The sequence below is a fragment of the Sphaerodactylus townsendi genome, linkage group LG05 (genome assembly GCF_021028975.2).
Source record: "Sphaerodactylus townsendi isolate TG3544 linkage group LG05, MPM_Stown_v2.3, whole genome shotgun sequence".
NCBI classification, from domain to species: Eukaryota; Metazoa; Chordata; class Lepidosauria; order Squamata; family Sphaerodactylidae; genus Sphaerodactylus; species Sphaerodactylus townsendi.
The window spans coordinates 82,779,280-82,795,069 of NC_059429.1; the positions used below are offsets into that span (position 1 = coordinate 82,779,280).

The 15,790-nt window shown below is 41.2% G+C and overlaps 1 protein-coding gene across 8 annotated transcripts in view; it reads left to right on the top strand.

The window, feature by feature from the left end:
• The first annotated feature begins 12,322 nt into the window (after positions 1–12,322).
• Positions 12,323–15,790, top strand: part of SCUBE3 (signal peptide, CUB domain and EGF like domain containing 3) — a 120,998-nt gene continuing 117,530 nt past the window's right edge. For all 8 annotated transcript variants that reach the window (XM_048498017.1, XM_048498018.1, XM_048498021.1 and 5 more), the window contains exon 1: positions 12,323–12,794. In XM_048498017.1, the coding sequence (XP_048353974.1) occupies positions 12,713–12,794 (82 nt within the window). In that variant the 5' untranslated portion in view covers positions 12,323–12,712. The remainder of the gene's footprint in view (positions 12,795–15,790) is intronic.

Sequence of the window (15,790 nt, forward strand, 5' to 3'; positions counted from 1 at the left end):
ATACTTGCGCCCTGTGCCCTGCCACACCCCCGCCACGCCACGCCCCTGCACCAGCGCGTGCCCAATGCATCGCGCACACCCCTTTGGATGCTACGCCACTGCAACTCACGCAGGACCAGGGCCACCATGTACTAGCCTCACCTTGCTTGCCCAAGGCCACTGCACAAGGTGGTATGAGGTGAGTCTCATCTCACACATGGTGGTACCACTAGGCCATCAGCCCATCAGGAAAAGGGGTGAAATTTCCTGATGGTTATAATGGCTGATCCATCCCTAAAGCACCCCTGAAACACTTGTGCATTCAGGAATATGACAGACATTTGTGGTGAAGTGATCTAACTATTGGTGCACATGTTAATACTCAAACAATGTGTGACATTACTCAGGGCTGCATCCACATAGGGACTGGAAAAAGGCACTCCCCCACTGTGAAGCAGCAGCAAGTGCAGTAAGAATGTGCTGCTGACCTTGATGCTGACCCCCCCCCCCCTTTTCTCAGTCAACTCAGTACAGAAGGGATGACAGCATGGCAATCACACAGCTCACCCCAAATCCCCTTTCCCCTTCCCAGATGCACCGTGGCTCAGCTGTGAAATGAAAAAATGCCATCACATGAATCTTCTCTGCCTCAGTGATCTATGTGTTCTTGCTCACCACATAACTTACTTTTGACAAAAATCCACAGTCTTTACATGTGGCACCTTAATAAAATGACGTTAACTAAGACCAATGCACTTTCAATCCACTTTCAATGCACTTCGCAGCTGTGTGGAATAACAAAATACACTTGCAACAGTTGTGAAAGTGGATTGAAAGTGCATTATTCTGCATGTGCGGAAGGGGCCTAAGAGAAAGATTTATAGTTCTAAACTAACCTGATTTCCCCAAAATCACAAGAGGCTTTGTGGGTCTCTTATGTTCCAAGAAATGGCCTGTCTCTATTGAGAGCTCAGTGGTGGGGGAAAAGAGTACATTTCGCCCCTTTTTTTCTCCCACAATTTCCCATCTTTAGCATCTGCAGTGCTCATGGGAGCATCCATAGCAACAGGAATATTGGCTCAGTAGTTTAGACTGCAAACCCATACTGAGCTAAGGCTGAGCATATGCTTTACATTCAGAAGATCCCCCGTTCAACCCTGTCCCCTGACAATGCCAGAGAAAAGGATCTCTGTTAGCAGGTCTAGAAAAGGTCTGTTCCTGAAACCTTGGAATGAAACCACAAATCAGAGATCAGTGACCTTACTGAGTATAGGTCAAACCTCTTCTGTCAATGGAAATTTGCTTTTCGTGTGTGTGCATGCTCTATTTTGTTGCAGACTTTTTTTTTTTGCATTGTTGTTACGGGATATAAATGTTGCTTATATGCATCACTTAAAAAATCCATCATTTCCTTAAATGTCAAGAGCACATTTTCCTCCTTTAAACAGACTAGAATGCAGTAACAGGAGAAGGAATGAGGGAAATTGTCTAAGAGGCTATCTTTTTGCAGTGACAGTTGTCTACAGTTAATGCAATAGCCTTTGGGGAGAAGAAAGTCTTGGGTTTAATAGCTAGTACACTGCCTGCTAATTGATGTTATGGATCCATTTAACTTACATAGGCTTGGCTCGCAGAAGCTATCCACTTGAACATTGCTGGAACAACTTTTCTCCTTCTCCAGATACGTGGTTGAAACACCTCTTCAGGGAGTGAATAATGTGGTCTCTTCTGTATTTACAGCATGTGATCAAGTGAATGCCCCTTTCAGAGTCACGTTTATCCAGCTTCAGTTGTTACTGATCTGATGGACATTAACATTTATGAATCAGGGGAAATGCAGGCTTGTCATTGCATAATCTTCATGTTCTGCTAATAGGTTTTCCAGTCCAAGCCTGCATGAAAAGGCCCAGATGAAAAACATTTGCAAGTTGTTAATGGGAAATGAATTGTACTTTACCCTGAGGGTTTTGTGGTATGAGGAAGACAACACAAGATCTGAGAGTGACCTCACGCCATCTCTTTTGGACTGCTTTACCAAATGAAGATAGGAGACCACATTGCTACAAGCCAATATGTGTATTTATTTCTGTGTAAACACTTTATAGTTACAGAAACCTCTTAAAAACAGAACAAGAAGGAAGTAGCTGCTTTGATCTGGGATGTGGTGCCTGTTTATCTAAATGTGGATGTGACTTTTTTCTTTTTAATTTGCCTGTTGGTATATTCATCTTTAGTTTTTGGCTTCAGAATGGACTCAAGTTACCATGTTAACATGGATAACGATTTATTATAGTTTTATAATTAGTTTTAAAAGGGAATTTCTTCATTGTAGATATATTGGAGTAAGATCTGGGAAAGCTGGGCTCAAACCCTACCCAGTCAGGAGTTCACAGGGTGACCTTAAGGCTGCTAAGCTGCCTCAAAAGGGTTGTTGTGAGAATAAAATGTATCAGGAAGAACCATGTATGCTACACTTCTTGGAACAAGGCAAGATGACACATGCTGCATAGATAAATCTGTCCTTTTTCCCAGGGGTGATTAGCCATTGTAGTTCTGTGACTGGAGAGATGGAATATAATAGAAGTGAACTGTTGTATTAAAACTGTACATAAATATATCTCAATTACGTAAGCATACTATCATAGGTTATACATATAAAATTACCTAATTACTTACCATACACAGTCTTTAAAGTTTCAATACATAGATGTGTCCCGTTCTGTTGGGCTGGACATTCAGAATGTCTGATGCTAAAACTGCATGAAGAATTCATATATTGGTTGCCCAGCATATTAGCAGTACTAATTAGTAACAGCTGGATAATTATAATGTCTGTAGTCATCATTTGCCATCGGACCAAGATTTTTCTCTCTCTTTCTTAGGTCGTAACAGAGCTAAGGAACTAGAGCTTAAACCCTGCAACGACTTAGGAACCCCATATGAGTTCAATGAGAAGCACCAGTTCTCCAGACAGAATTAAAGAGATTATGTTCTAATAGAAATATTACATGTTCACAAAAAGCTTGAAAAATCAATTTCATTATTTAATCCACAAAGCACATAAGTTTTCAATTTAAATATTTATGTACAATTGTATTGTACATAAATATATCTCCATTACATAATGAAATGAATTGTGCTATATATACATAGTTTTAATACAGCAGTTCTATTCTGTTTATTTATAATTTTAAACAATAACATTTTAATCTTAGTTAAGATTATAATTTTCTAGTGCATTTAAAATGTATATTACATTGCATTTATACAATAATTTGAGGAAGATATTCAGATATACTTTATATATATGGAATAATGTTGTAAATGGATTGTGAGTTTCAGGCCACAACTGAGATTGTGATCCCTTATATTCTGTAGGCAAGATAGAATCACATTGCTGAAGTGGTATTTTTCTATGAAACAGAATTGCACCAGACTTCATTGTGGACTTTTTTCCCAAGAAATTTACCTTGATTGGGGACTTTTAAACCACATTTACTTGGAATAATTTTTACCACTTCTGTTGTGGATTCTCTGAATGTTACAGATTGATTCCAAGTCCATGTGGTACCAGTTGGCATTTATAATATCGGTTTTAGGACTTAGTGTATATTCCATTTTTATGTCCAGGGTTGCACATGTATAATAATATTAAATTCACACTTATAGCATAGTTCCCACAACCAACCAAAACCACTTTAAGAATCTTCCGTTTCAGTGAGGTTCTGGATCCAAGGTGAAGTGGTCCCATTATCACTGAAGTCCATCTTTGGAACTTCTTTTTCACAGGAAACTTCCCATAAACTCCATTTGGGGGGGCTGCCTCCCCCCACTTTCTGTGTGACTTTGTTTAGTCATACTAGGTGGAGCTGTTGGTTTCAGTTTCTAGTTCTTCTTAGCAATTGCTGATGTCTGTAAGAAGTACTTTCTTTGCAAATAAAAGCTGTTTTTGGGACCAGTTTGACTCTGCTGAATGGACTTGAGAATGAGTGCTTAAGTGAATACTCCAACCCAATCTCTTGTGTAAACAGAAAACCATGGGGAAACCCCATTGCAAAGCAAACAGCCTAGCAGCAAGCAATAAATGCACAAAAGCCCTGAGTCTACTAAGGCACCCAAAGCAGGGCTGTACCTTGGTTGGGCAAAGGACAGCAGGTGCCCTGGTTGGTGGGCAGAGAGGTGGTAGCGGCAGGAGATGGGGAGGTTCATGGGTTGTTCAGCAAAACCTGCACCCCCTTCCCCCAATTAGACTGCTGCTAGGAGGTGAAGGGAAAGGAGAGGGAGACCCTAGGCTTTAGAGGAGAGTCACATCCATTTGCTTCTTTTCCTACTGTCTTCAATGTTTCCCAGCATAATTGTCTTTTCCAGTGACTATAGTAGCTTCAATTTAGTCATCTTAGCCTCTAACAGCATAATAGCCAAATAAAGCTTTTCTTGGGCTGTACTTTACCAGGCTGCAAAGGAGTGTGAGGTGTGTTTGTTGTTTCTCATGTCAAAATTATGTCTACTGGTTTTTTTTTAAGTCCAAAGAAAGGCTAGGCTGAGAAACGTTCTCCTTGGGCTACTACTGCTCCCTCTGAGAAATTTGCCCGAAATACAAGCAGGATCAGGTATCAGTGTAATGCAGTAAAGTTCTGTTTCTTTTTGTGCACATTAAATGCAATTAACTTGAGGATGGATTAAGAATTTTCACCCTAAATATCTATTTATACACTTATGGCCTTCACGATGGGATACTAGTAGTCTCTGCACAACTGATTCTGAATTTGAACAGGCAATGGCATTTCTATTACCATGTCTTCCTATTCAGTGTTATATATGTAGCTGTTTAGTATTTTGGCATTCACTTGCATTTAGTACTGTGGATATAAGCTTGGTTTATGAGTGTTTACACTAGTGTGTAAATGTGTAATTTATAACTTCAGCATATAAATCAACATAGTTAAAGGTCTTGTCCCTTGTGCCTTGAAGTCTGTTTCCAGATTTAGAGGAAACTTTTAAAAAATACTGTTTAGTTTTCCTCTAGTTGTGGTGCATGGAGGGAGCCATATATTGCTCTGAGCAACAGCAGCAGCAACTGACCAATGTCAATAACAGTGAGGTTATGTTCATGTGAAAGAAGAATAAGTATTTTGATCCAAATGTAGAAGAGCAACAGCTTGTCAGAAAATGTTATATTTACACAATGAATGGCTTCCTATTTGGATCTTTGAGTGGTGTTATCATGGCCCCAGGGGCTGATCCATTGGAACCAACATGTTTCCAATACTTAAAGCTAGTTGTGGAGTAGCATTTAACACTTGAAGGGGAAAGCTACCCATGCAAATCCAGAAAGCTTTGACACTCTAAAAAGTCTCAAAATTGAATGTTTTTACCTATCCATATGCCGTTAAAGATCCTTCACAGTCCTTCAGCAGTGTGTGACCATACACAGTATAGTTCTATATATGTCCATGTGAGCAGGGCCATCCATTCTAGGTTTTGAGGAGCTCCAAATAGAGAGTGCCCAGTGGCCCCTACCCCTCAGTCATACCACAGCCTCCCCCGGATATTACCTCCCTCCCCCTCCCCCCATGTGCCTCTACCTCCCTCTGCCTGTTCCCATCACCTATGATCACACTTACCTACAATGTTCCCATGGGATTTTTTTGTGATGGTGCTGGGTAGTATGTGTGACAGGGAGTGGCACCATTGCAATGACCACATGCCCTTCCCCAGCGATGCTGGGCAGGACAGGAATGTTAGTGGAAGAACACTTGCAAGTAGATGAATGGAGGAAGGGTATACAGGCTTGTGGGTAGGGAATTGGTGGCAGTGGCCCAGCCATAATCCCTGTGCCCCAGCAGATCTCACTCAGCGTACAGCCCTGCATGTGAGTAATGGAGCCATGTAGGTGGGATAGAAACACAATTTTTCTCCACTTGATTGGCACTTTCCCTCTCAGCAGGGCACCAGCTGCATAGCAAAGACCCACACAAACATTGTCAATCAAAAGGTTGTATTATTGTTCCATGCTTTCTGCAGAACCTGCTTGCTGCATATGTGACATGTGCTGAAGTCTACCTCATCATAGTGAAGAACGTTCTAGGAAGGTGCAAGCCACCCCCTTGTGATGAAATGGAGGAGTATTAGAGTTCTTTCTTGGCAAATGCGATAGAGCTTCACATTGGAGGAAAGGCCATTTTAGAGGTCACTACAGATAGATGACTGGAATGAGATAAGCTATGCCAATTGCAAAACAGAATGATGTGGGAAATTCCTGTCTGATGTCAACAGTTATCATATTGGTAAAGGAGGATTTCCAGTGACAAACAAGGAGACAGCTAAACTGCCCATAATAGTAAGAACGCAAACACTTTTAGCTAAATGTTTGACTTAGTGAGATATAAACAATTTCTCTTCAAGTTAAGATACTTATTTACCAGGAAGTATCTAGAAACAATGTTCGCCTTGCCACAGAAAGAAACTCATGCAGCACACAAAAAGTCTGAAGCATAAGCAGGTATTTCATTTTTAAAATTACAGCACTTTTGTCAAGAGGGCTACTACAATTAATACAACTTATATCTGCATTGTAAATAAAATGTTGCAGACATTTGATAATTTCCATATGAGATTTTGAACCATTTTGAAAGCAGAGTTGCATGAACATAAGTAGCCTGCTGGATCAGACCAATGGTACATCTAATCCAGCATCCTGTTTCAAAAAGAGCAGACAACAAACGACTCCCAGAAAGCCCATGACCAGAGTTTGAGAGCAACTGTAGTCAGTTATATTTGAAAGTCCTGACTATTACTTGTTCTCCAAGAGTTTGAGTAATTATCGTTAAAGCAATCTACAGCTTAGATTCTAATTAGATTCTACGTGATTTTATAACAGTAAATAAGGTTGCCAGCCTTGAAGGTGGGGTCTGGGGATCACCTGGAATTACAACTGCTCTCCAGACTACAGAAATCACTTCCTCTGGAGAAAATGGCTGCTTTGGAGGGTGGCTTTTATGATGTTATTATATCCCCCCGAGGACTCTGTCCTCCTAAAACTATGTTCTTCCTAGGCTTCACCCACAAATCTCCAGGAATTTCCCAGCTTGGAGTTGGCAACCCTAGCAGTTAATTCTGTAAGTGAATAATTCATTTTATAAGTGAATAAATGAAAAACTGTCATTTAAAAAGAATATTTGTGGCCCACCTTCCAGACCCATGGTCTTTAGGCAGCTTCCATACAAAATTAAGTTAAAGCAACATAAAAGATCCATATTAAAACTAACCCTGGCCAAAATAATATTACAAGTCATTATTTTAAACACCTTCAAAGACCGAAAAATAAAAAATAAAACCCAACATTACAAAATTGTGAAATACAAAGCAGACAGGATGAACAAAGTTCATTAATGAAGAAACAGAAACCACACAAACCAATGCAAAACTAAAAGCCTGGGGAAAGAGAAATGTTTTTACCTGATGCCTAAAATGGAAGAAACTTGATACCAGGTGAACCAACTGAAAAAGGACTTCTATAGCTGAAGCACCACAAAAGAGCCTGGTTTCCACCAGTCTTTCTCCAGAAGGTAGAGGTATATGCAACAGGGTATTATGTGGTACATTTTTAACTTAAGCTTGCTCCAAGAAGGTCAAAGTAGGTTACAAGAACCTCTCCCATGCTATCCTAAAAAACCATCCTGTGAGGAAAATTAGTCTGGGAAAGTATGACCTGTCCAACATCAACCAACAAGCTCTATGGAAGCTTGAATTTCCCAGATGATAGTCAAACATTCTAACCAGTATACTACACTGATTCCATAGTATTCTATGTCTATTCTTTTGGCATTTCATAATTTTGTCTGAATTTCTTAATCTGTATATATCACATATAAAAGTGAACTTTTAATTTAGCAAAAATAACATTGTTCACTAGGGTGCTGTGTGGTTTCCGGGCTGTATGGTCGTGTTCTAGCAGCATTCTCTCCTGACGTTTCGCCTGCATCTGTGGCTGGCATCTTCAGAGGATCTGATTGTTCACTAGTTTTGAACTTGAAATCTATAGTTTTCTTTCATCCTGGTCAGATATTGAACTTGACAGTATCTTTTGGCATCAAGCTGCCAATCTATAGATTAGTTATGAATGATTTTTTTTTATTGCCCTTAGGATGTTTACATGTGGTTCCATCAACAACCCTAATTTCAAAAACAGTTCTTGCTAGATCATGCAGTGAGATTATATCTGCCAGTAGCAGCAGATGGTTGAGAGAGCACAAGGTACTGGATAAAAGGTCAGAGTCAGGAAGTCCATAGTCATTAACCTTTCTCTGCACATATCCAAAGCTCAGTTGTTGTGTATTTTTCCCGCACACAAAACACAGTATTGGCAGGAAAATGCAATTTCCTCAACATTATTACATAAAGTCCTGTATAGAATGTGGTTGCATTTCATGGCCCCTATTGGAAAGGCCTCATCATGTGAAACGAATGGTGCAGCTGGCCCTTCCTTATCTACATAGGTTTACTAGCAAGTCAACACCTGGCTTTAAATTATTATTTCTATTCTCCCCCACTCTACATTTCTAAGCATTCACAGCATATTGCTCTGCTAAGTCCAGTTTTAGATATTACAAAATATAGCATTTTAAATAAATCTGGTAGGTTTTTTTGTTCTTCTTGTTATTCTCTAAAAAGGTCCCACATTGCCACCACAATATAATAACATGTCATAGGCTTGCTTGACTCTTGTTCAGGAGAAAGCTATTGTGCACCGGTCCCTAGTACCAGTGCAAGTCATTGCATGCATTCATGTTGGCATTGGAAAGCATCTGTCGTTGATGTGATTCAACAAGGTCAAACACAGAACATATATGACTGACTTCTGCACTCAACTCTCCTTGACACAGAACGTTTAATTATTTTGAAAACCCTTTTCTGCTTGCAAATGATACTTTGTCCACCCAATTCTTCCCACAATTTTATCCCTCTACTTACCTTTGTTTTTTCACATATATCATCAAGCTCTCCGGTCTCATGAGATCCTAGTCCTATTGCACAGCCATGCTATTGATTAGAAAGAGCTGAAGTTAACCTGCAGCTAACATTTCCTTGTGCTGAGGCAAATAAGTGTGATTTTCAGCTTGCTGAGATCTGACTTCCAATGCAATGATGATTGACAGGCAAACAACCTATATAATTGATTTTTCCCAGCTGCTTTTTTTTACATGTTGAGTTTCCTTCCCCAACCATATGCACATCCAATTTGCTTCAGTAGAGTGACAGTCGTTCAGACAGTAGTGAAACAGAAACAGCAGAAATCAAGTAGTAATTGTGCTTTCTCATTGGGCCTTTCCCCACTTCCCTTAAGCCCCGCGCTACTCGAGGAGAGTAGCGTGGGGTCCCTCGGCACTCCCCACTGAGAGGGGCGGCGACAGCAAGAGTCGCTCGGGCTGCTGCTGTCGTCGCGTCTCAGCGCCGCAGCATCCCAGGCGCTCTTCTCAACGGCGCCTTTTGATGGCCCCGTGCAGAGCGCGGGGTCGTGGGGACGGCCGGGCGCTGCTTGGGATGCTGCGCGCTGAGAGCAGCGCGCGGCATAGAGGGGAAGGATGAAAGTGGGGAAAGGCCCATTGTTGGATCACTTAGATCCTACAATGCATGCTGATGCTTTGATTATGCAGATGATGCATTGGGGTCAATCATGCAAGCTGCCCAGTCTGTACAGGTGATAAAGACTGAGCAAACGACTTCAACCAGCAGATGTGTTTCTCACATTACTGAATTCTTCTCCATGCAACAAATGCCAATCACAAAATCAGGAAGTTTCCCAGCCTACCTTATTTATCATGAGCAGGGAATAGTGTTTACCTATTGACTAATTTTAAATATTTTACTTGTTTACTTATTTTGAAGAGGAGCAATCACCCATATGAGCTGCAACATGTTGTCTGGAGTGGTGTAGCAGACCAGTTTTGATCATCTCAATGAAAACTAAACAGTGGCTTAGGATGAAATTATTTTCTCCACGTCACTTTGTATATTTCTCAGTTGTACGACAGGAGGCACAAGAAGTTGTCATTGGAAGGTATACCTGAGGAACCTTGGGATATGTAATGTCTTCTATTGTTGCTGTTAGTCAATAGGACCTAGGGGGAAATAATTGATTGAAAAGCATTGAGGGAACCTGGGTCTGGTGGTCTGATCTGGTAATAATCTTCCCTGTGCTCTTCAGCTCAACATGTCTAACTCAGCCTTTTGCTCAATCTGTACAGGGATTCTCTCTCCTTTACCATGGATATTGTGATAATTAGTGGAAGTAATGGGGGTGGGGGTGGGGGTGGGGGTGGGTTTTACACATGCAAGTATTTCCTTTGTTGTATCTGCAGAACCTCAAGAATGAGCACCCACATGGCCAAAAAGCATCACACTCAACCCAACCGCCTATTATAGGCTTTGGCTTCCTAGCTTGCAAGGTAGTTTAATTGTATGAAGTGTGATGAGCTGTTGTGGGCTGCCTTGGAGATCCCTAAAGGGCTTGACAAAGTTAGGTTTACTTCTGTTTTATTATGTGTCACATATGGCAGTCTGCATGTGCAGTGGTTAGAGTACCACACTACGAAAGGCTTGCCAGTTCTGGTTTGGGAAATTCCTGCAGATTTGGAGGAGGGCAGGGCTTGGGGAGGGAAGTGAGCTCAGCACGGATGCGATTACATAGAATGTGTCCTCCAAAGAAGCTAATCTCAGTAGTCTGGAGAGCAGTTGTAATTCTGAGAGAATTCCAGGCTTTGCTTGGAGGATGGCACTCCTACTAGTGCCTGTGGGAACTGGGTTTGAATCCATTGTCTACCATAGAAGCTCACCAGGTGACCTTGGGACCATTATAGTATCTCAGTCCAGCCAACTTCAGGATTGTGTTGAAAGGATAAAGGGGACAAGGCAATAAGCTGCTTTTGGATCCCATGAAAAAGTGAGATCTAGATAAAAGATAAAATAATATGACACAACACAAAAAGCATTTTCCATTTCTTGCATTTGTAATTCAATATAAAACCTACATGGATATTTTTATCATATTCTGTCTCACATTAGCAATATTCCCATGTGCTGTGCACAAATAGCAACTGTGGTGTTGGAAAGCCTGGAAAGTGATTTATCCTAAACATGGATAAAAATATTTACTCCATCCCCCTCCCCCCATACATTAGCATGCAGGCTTTTATGACAAGGATCTCATTTCAGAGTTTTTAAAAATAATCAAACAAACGACCCATACTGCTATTTGAGCAACAGATGCAATGATGAGACACAGGCACATAACCTTCTTAATCCCCATTCAAACGATGGATTTGGACAGGGAGAGACCAAACGGGGGTGGGGTTAACGTCAACACTGAAAGGCAGCAAAGCTAGTCTGTCTCCTGATCGCAGGCATTGTGGGAGCTGTGTGCCTTTAGTAAGTAAACTGAATTCTGTACATGCTCAGATGTGCTCCTGATGTCCTGTTGCGGCCAAAAGCAAATTTCAGAAGTTGGGCCTCCGTCGCCATTAAACTCTGGTCTCTTTGGGGAGTAGACATCAGGCTTTCTCAGAGTTTGATATGCAACGCTGGACTTCTATTGTCTGATGAGTTTCTCATCCCAAACAGTTTATGTTCCTCCTTCAAACAAAGAAACAACTAAAGACTGCTTAAAAGGACTGGAATAATCAAGGTTACAAATTACTGCCAGTTTGGGAGCGTGAACACCAATAGGACGAATTTTGCTTTGGGGAGAACTTAAGAGAAATCAGCGCCAGCTGAGACAGGAGGTAAGTATAACGTGGCAAAGACTCCAGACTGCAGTGGGGGCCCTGGAGATTATCTCCCTTCATTTCTACCTCCCCGCAATCTCACCCATCCCCCTCCGCTCAACCAAGGGGAGAGAAAAGCTCTTTGATCTGGAGTTTGCATTGATCCCGAGAGCACGTCTCTTGCCTTCAGACCAAGCACCAAAAAGTTAAAAAAAAAAAAAGGGTGTGTGTGCGTGTGTTGCAGGTCATGGCATCTGCAAACTGGGTGTTTCCCCCCTTAATTCTCCTTTCTGAACACAATCCTCTTTCTCATGCCCCTCCCCTTTTCCCTCCCTAGCCGGGCAAAGCGGCGGGGGGGGTGGTGGTGGTGGAGAGACTGCAAAGTGCTTGTTGGGTCTGGAGCTCGCACGGGAGTTTGCATTGATCCATTGATTGCACATGGTCTCTTGCCTGACCTCCTTGCTCCCAGGGAAGCTGTCTCCATGGCTACTGGCCCTACTCCCCCAGTGGCAGACTGTAAATTCCTGCAGGCAGAGCTGAGCAGAGCCGGGGAGGGTGGGAGGGAGTGAAGCAGGAGCAGCCGAAGCCAAATAGAAAGAAAGAAAGGAAAAAAGGGCGTTGCTTTGATGGACCTTTCACAGGTCCCCAGCCCTAGACCAAGGCACTCCCCCCCTCAATATATTGCTCTCTGACAAAACCCGAGCTGGCTGCGATTCTTTTTTGGAAGAAGGATCAGAGGAAGCAGCTGAGGGGAGGGCGATCAAGTCCACCTAAAGATACCGCCGGTCCCCTTTCCTATTGAGTAGTATCAGGCAACCCAAACTGAATCTTGAGTCCTTTTGGCCATCCTTTCGCCAGCGCCGCTTTTGCACACCTCCAGAAAATAGACTTTTGGTGTTGTTAAAGTTTGCATTCCTCGGTGTCTTGTTTTAAAGCATCAGAAAAGCCCTTCTGCACACACGCCGATTGCAATGGGGGCCCTGGAGATTATTGGTTTGTGTATGCTTTCCTTTCTCCTCTACTCCGGCAACACCATGGCTAAAGCTAGTCAAGGTAAGAATAATCCCCCGTTTCTCTCTCCCTTTTCTCCCCCCTCCCGTATATAAGCGACCATTCCTTTCGTTTTTAACCCTTCATGCAATCTGTGAAATCAGCAAGGACCAGCAAAAAAAGCTCACTTCTGAATGCAGATCTTGTTTTACCTTCCCTTTAACGGTTCAGTTAATGTTTTTGTTAGGAATTCTTTTGGAGTTAATAATCAAGTGTTGGAGGGGTGTAGGGTGCATTTGGTCAAACCCCCCCCCCCCCCCCGAACAAGAAACATGTTAGCAATAGCTTCTACCTGGACCCCAGCTCCTCCATCATTTGTGGGATTAATACCTTTTCAACAGTTATGGTAAAAATTCTGACCTGCATATGATTATAGTTATATGGTAAGTGTTTTGAGACATTTAAGTGGTGCTTGAGATATGAATATTCTTAGGGAGGAAGTACATTTTATCTGCATCTACCTGCAAGCAGCCTGAAGTGAATCTTGCAGGAAGAATAAGTTTTTTAGTAGGCCAATCACATACAGAGAAATTCAAAGAACACTTTCCTGCAAGTAAGCCACACAGAGCAGAGCAGGTTAGGATTCTGAGTAAAGTTGGTTAGGATTGGTCTCTCAATCTCTTTAATAGTTTTGATGTGTCATAATAGTAACATATTGCCTCTAGATGAGATGAAATAGCATGCAGCAGAAACACAGGAATAAGCCGGGGACTGTTTTGCTATTTAGTGAATCCCTGTAGGTATATTCAGTTGTAATTATACTATTTAAACTGTGTGGATTGCATCTTCCTTATCCTTCCTCCTCTAAAGTTTGGAGGCAGTTTCAGAGTTCTTGTCTTTTAAAGTTTTTTTTAAATAAAAAAGATTGAGATAGATCAGACTAAAAAACTACATGAGGTTTTACATTTTTGGCACACTTTATAAAGAGAGGACCTAGCTTCATGTAAAGCTTTGTGATTTTAGCTTAGAAAGGAATGCTAAGGTTTTTCCCCCTCTCCAATTATCTTTGGTGCATGCATTGCTTTCATATTCTTATCATAATATTTATTTATTAAGGCCTTTTGGGTTTGAATTCCATTGAAGCCCTGGCCAGAAATATGCTAAAATACCAAAGCAAAATTCCATCTTGTAGAGACTTGACTGATACCTTCAGGGAAAGAAGGGGAGGGAGCCTGATGTGGATTTGGGTTAGATCCTTGGCTGGTGAAAATTAGCATGTAGAAACTTCTTTGTTATCTCAGTTTCCTGTAAAGAAGAACCAAAATGACATTTCAGTGTAAATCGTATTTAATTGCTTCAACTGGGAATCTTGACCTTTATTTATTCTGAAAGCTAATTTTAAGCACCCAAAAACTGCAGCCTATCAAATGGGACTTAATTTTATCAACCCATGGCGGTTGTGTTCTTATGAGGAGTGTTTCTTAATGGTAGTGGCAAGCAGTAGCCACAAAAAAAAGCTTGAACTAAAGTTTTCTTCTGGTTTTTTAAAGAATGATTATGATGAAACTTGTATGTTGAAAGTAGTGCACTCACACAGAGATATATGGAAATAAAGTTGACCTTGAAAGAGTTGCTAATGTAGACATGGTTGCTAAATTTTTAAAAATCCCCATTAGTAATGGCACAGTCTCTCATTTTTAAATAAGAAAGTCACCCGAGAAGGGTGAAACTAGTCTTTAAATTCAGTAAATCATAGACTTTCTGTCTCTATAGAATATCGCATCTACTTTACTAACAGAGAGAGAATTTTGTGCATAGACTTGCTGGATACTAAAATGGGTCCAGGGGAAGGTAAGAATGAATTTCCAGGGACACTTCACCAAGTATTCAGGAAAAACTTTTAAAAAGCTGTCACTCAATCTTCTTAAAGTCATCAGGGGCTGATCATGGAAGGAATATACAAGCTTCCCTAGTGCGGCCTCTAAACATTAGCAACAGACAACATTTAGCATGGTCGGAAGTTAAGCTGAAGGGAATTGTTTTATTGCACTGTTGGGCCTGTAGGGGGGGCTCAAGCAGAGATGCTGCAGTGATTGTCCCAAGAGTCTGTTTCATGGAACTAGAAACACCAATCAAAACTGGGATATTTACATGTGGAAGCAGATTTCAGTTTATGCATGACTTGATGGATTAGGATCCAACAAGTTAAAATCAGGTGCAGTTCATCTGCATTGCATTGGTTTCATTTAGATGAATGTTCCCATATGCATCCGAACACACATCCCCCTGAAATCAAGTCGGCATAAATTGTATCTGCGTGTAGATTCTCATTTAGATGTGTACCTAATTTACCTGCACTTGCTAACCCAAAAAGGGGTACATGCAGAATGGGATGCAATATTTTCTCCTCTTTGGTTTGCATCTCTTCTTCCACTTCCATGAAATTGTCCATGTGTTCATAGGTAATAGTTAAAATTAAAGATGGTTCTGTTTAATTTATAGTAAAAAAGGAGGGATGGAACAAAATGTTGAAGCAAAATACACAAAGAGCTAAATTTTTTCACGTGTCTACACTTGTTCTGAATAATAGCAGTTTTTAGCAAGCATAAATAACTATGTGTCACTTATGCTGTTCTGCAATAGCAGGATATGTGACTCTTTAAAAATTTTCTGGAGTATATTGTGACTGTAAGTATACAAATAAAGCTGTGTCTGTGGTGACCATGACATTTTTTTTGAGTAATGGTGTCTTGTGGTGGTGGAGAAGCTCTTTAACTTGACTCTCCAAGAAAGTGAGCTGCTGAACAGGAATGCTTTTTCATGGGAATTTTCCCCCAGGTGGAATACAACATGCACCCACTTTATTGGGGAGTTTCCACACAATATTCTGCTGTTTCCCAGCATAATGTTTGGAGTTCCCATGGCTTTCACTTCTAAGCTTGAGCAAAGAAAAAAACTCTTTAAAAAGGAACAGCGTGCCAGCTGTAGGCAAAGCCTCCATGTGAATACTCTTCTAGCAGCCAATCTGGAGGTGAGGTGGAGCTTAGCACTGCTTTTAA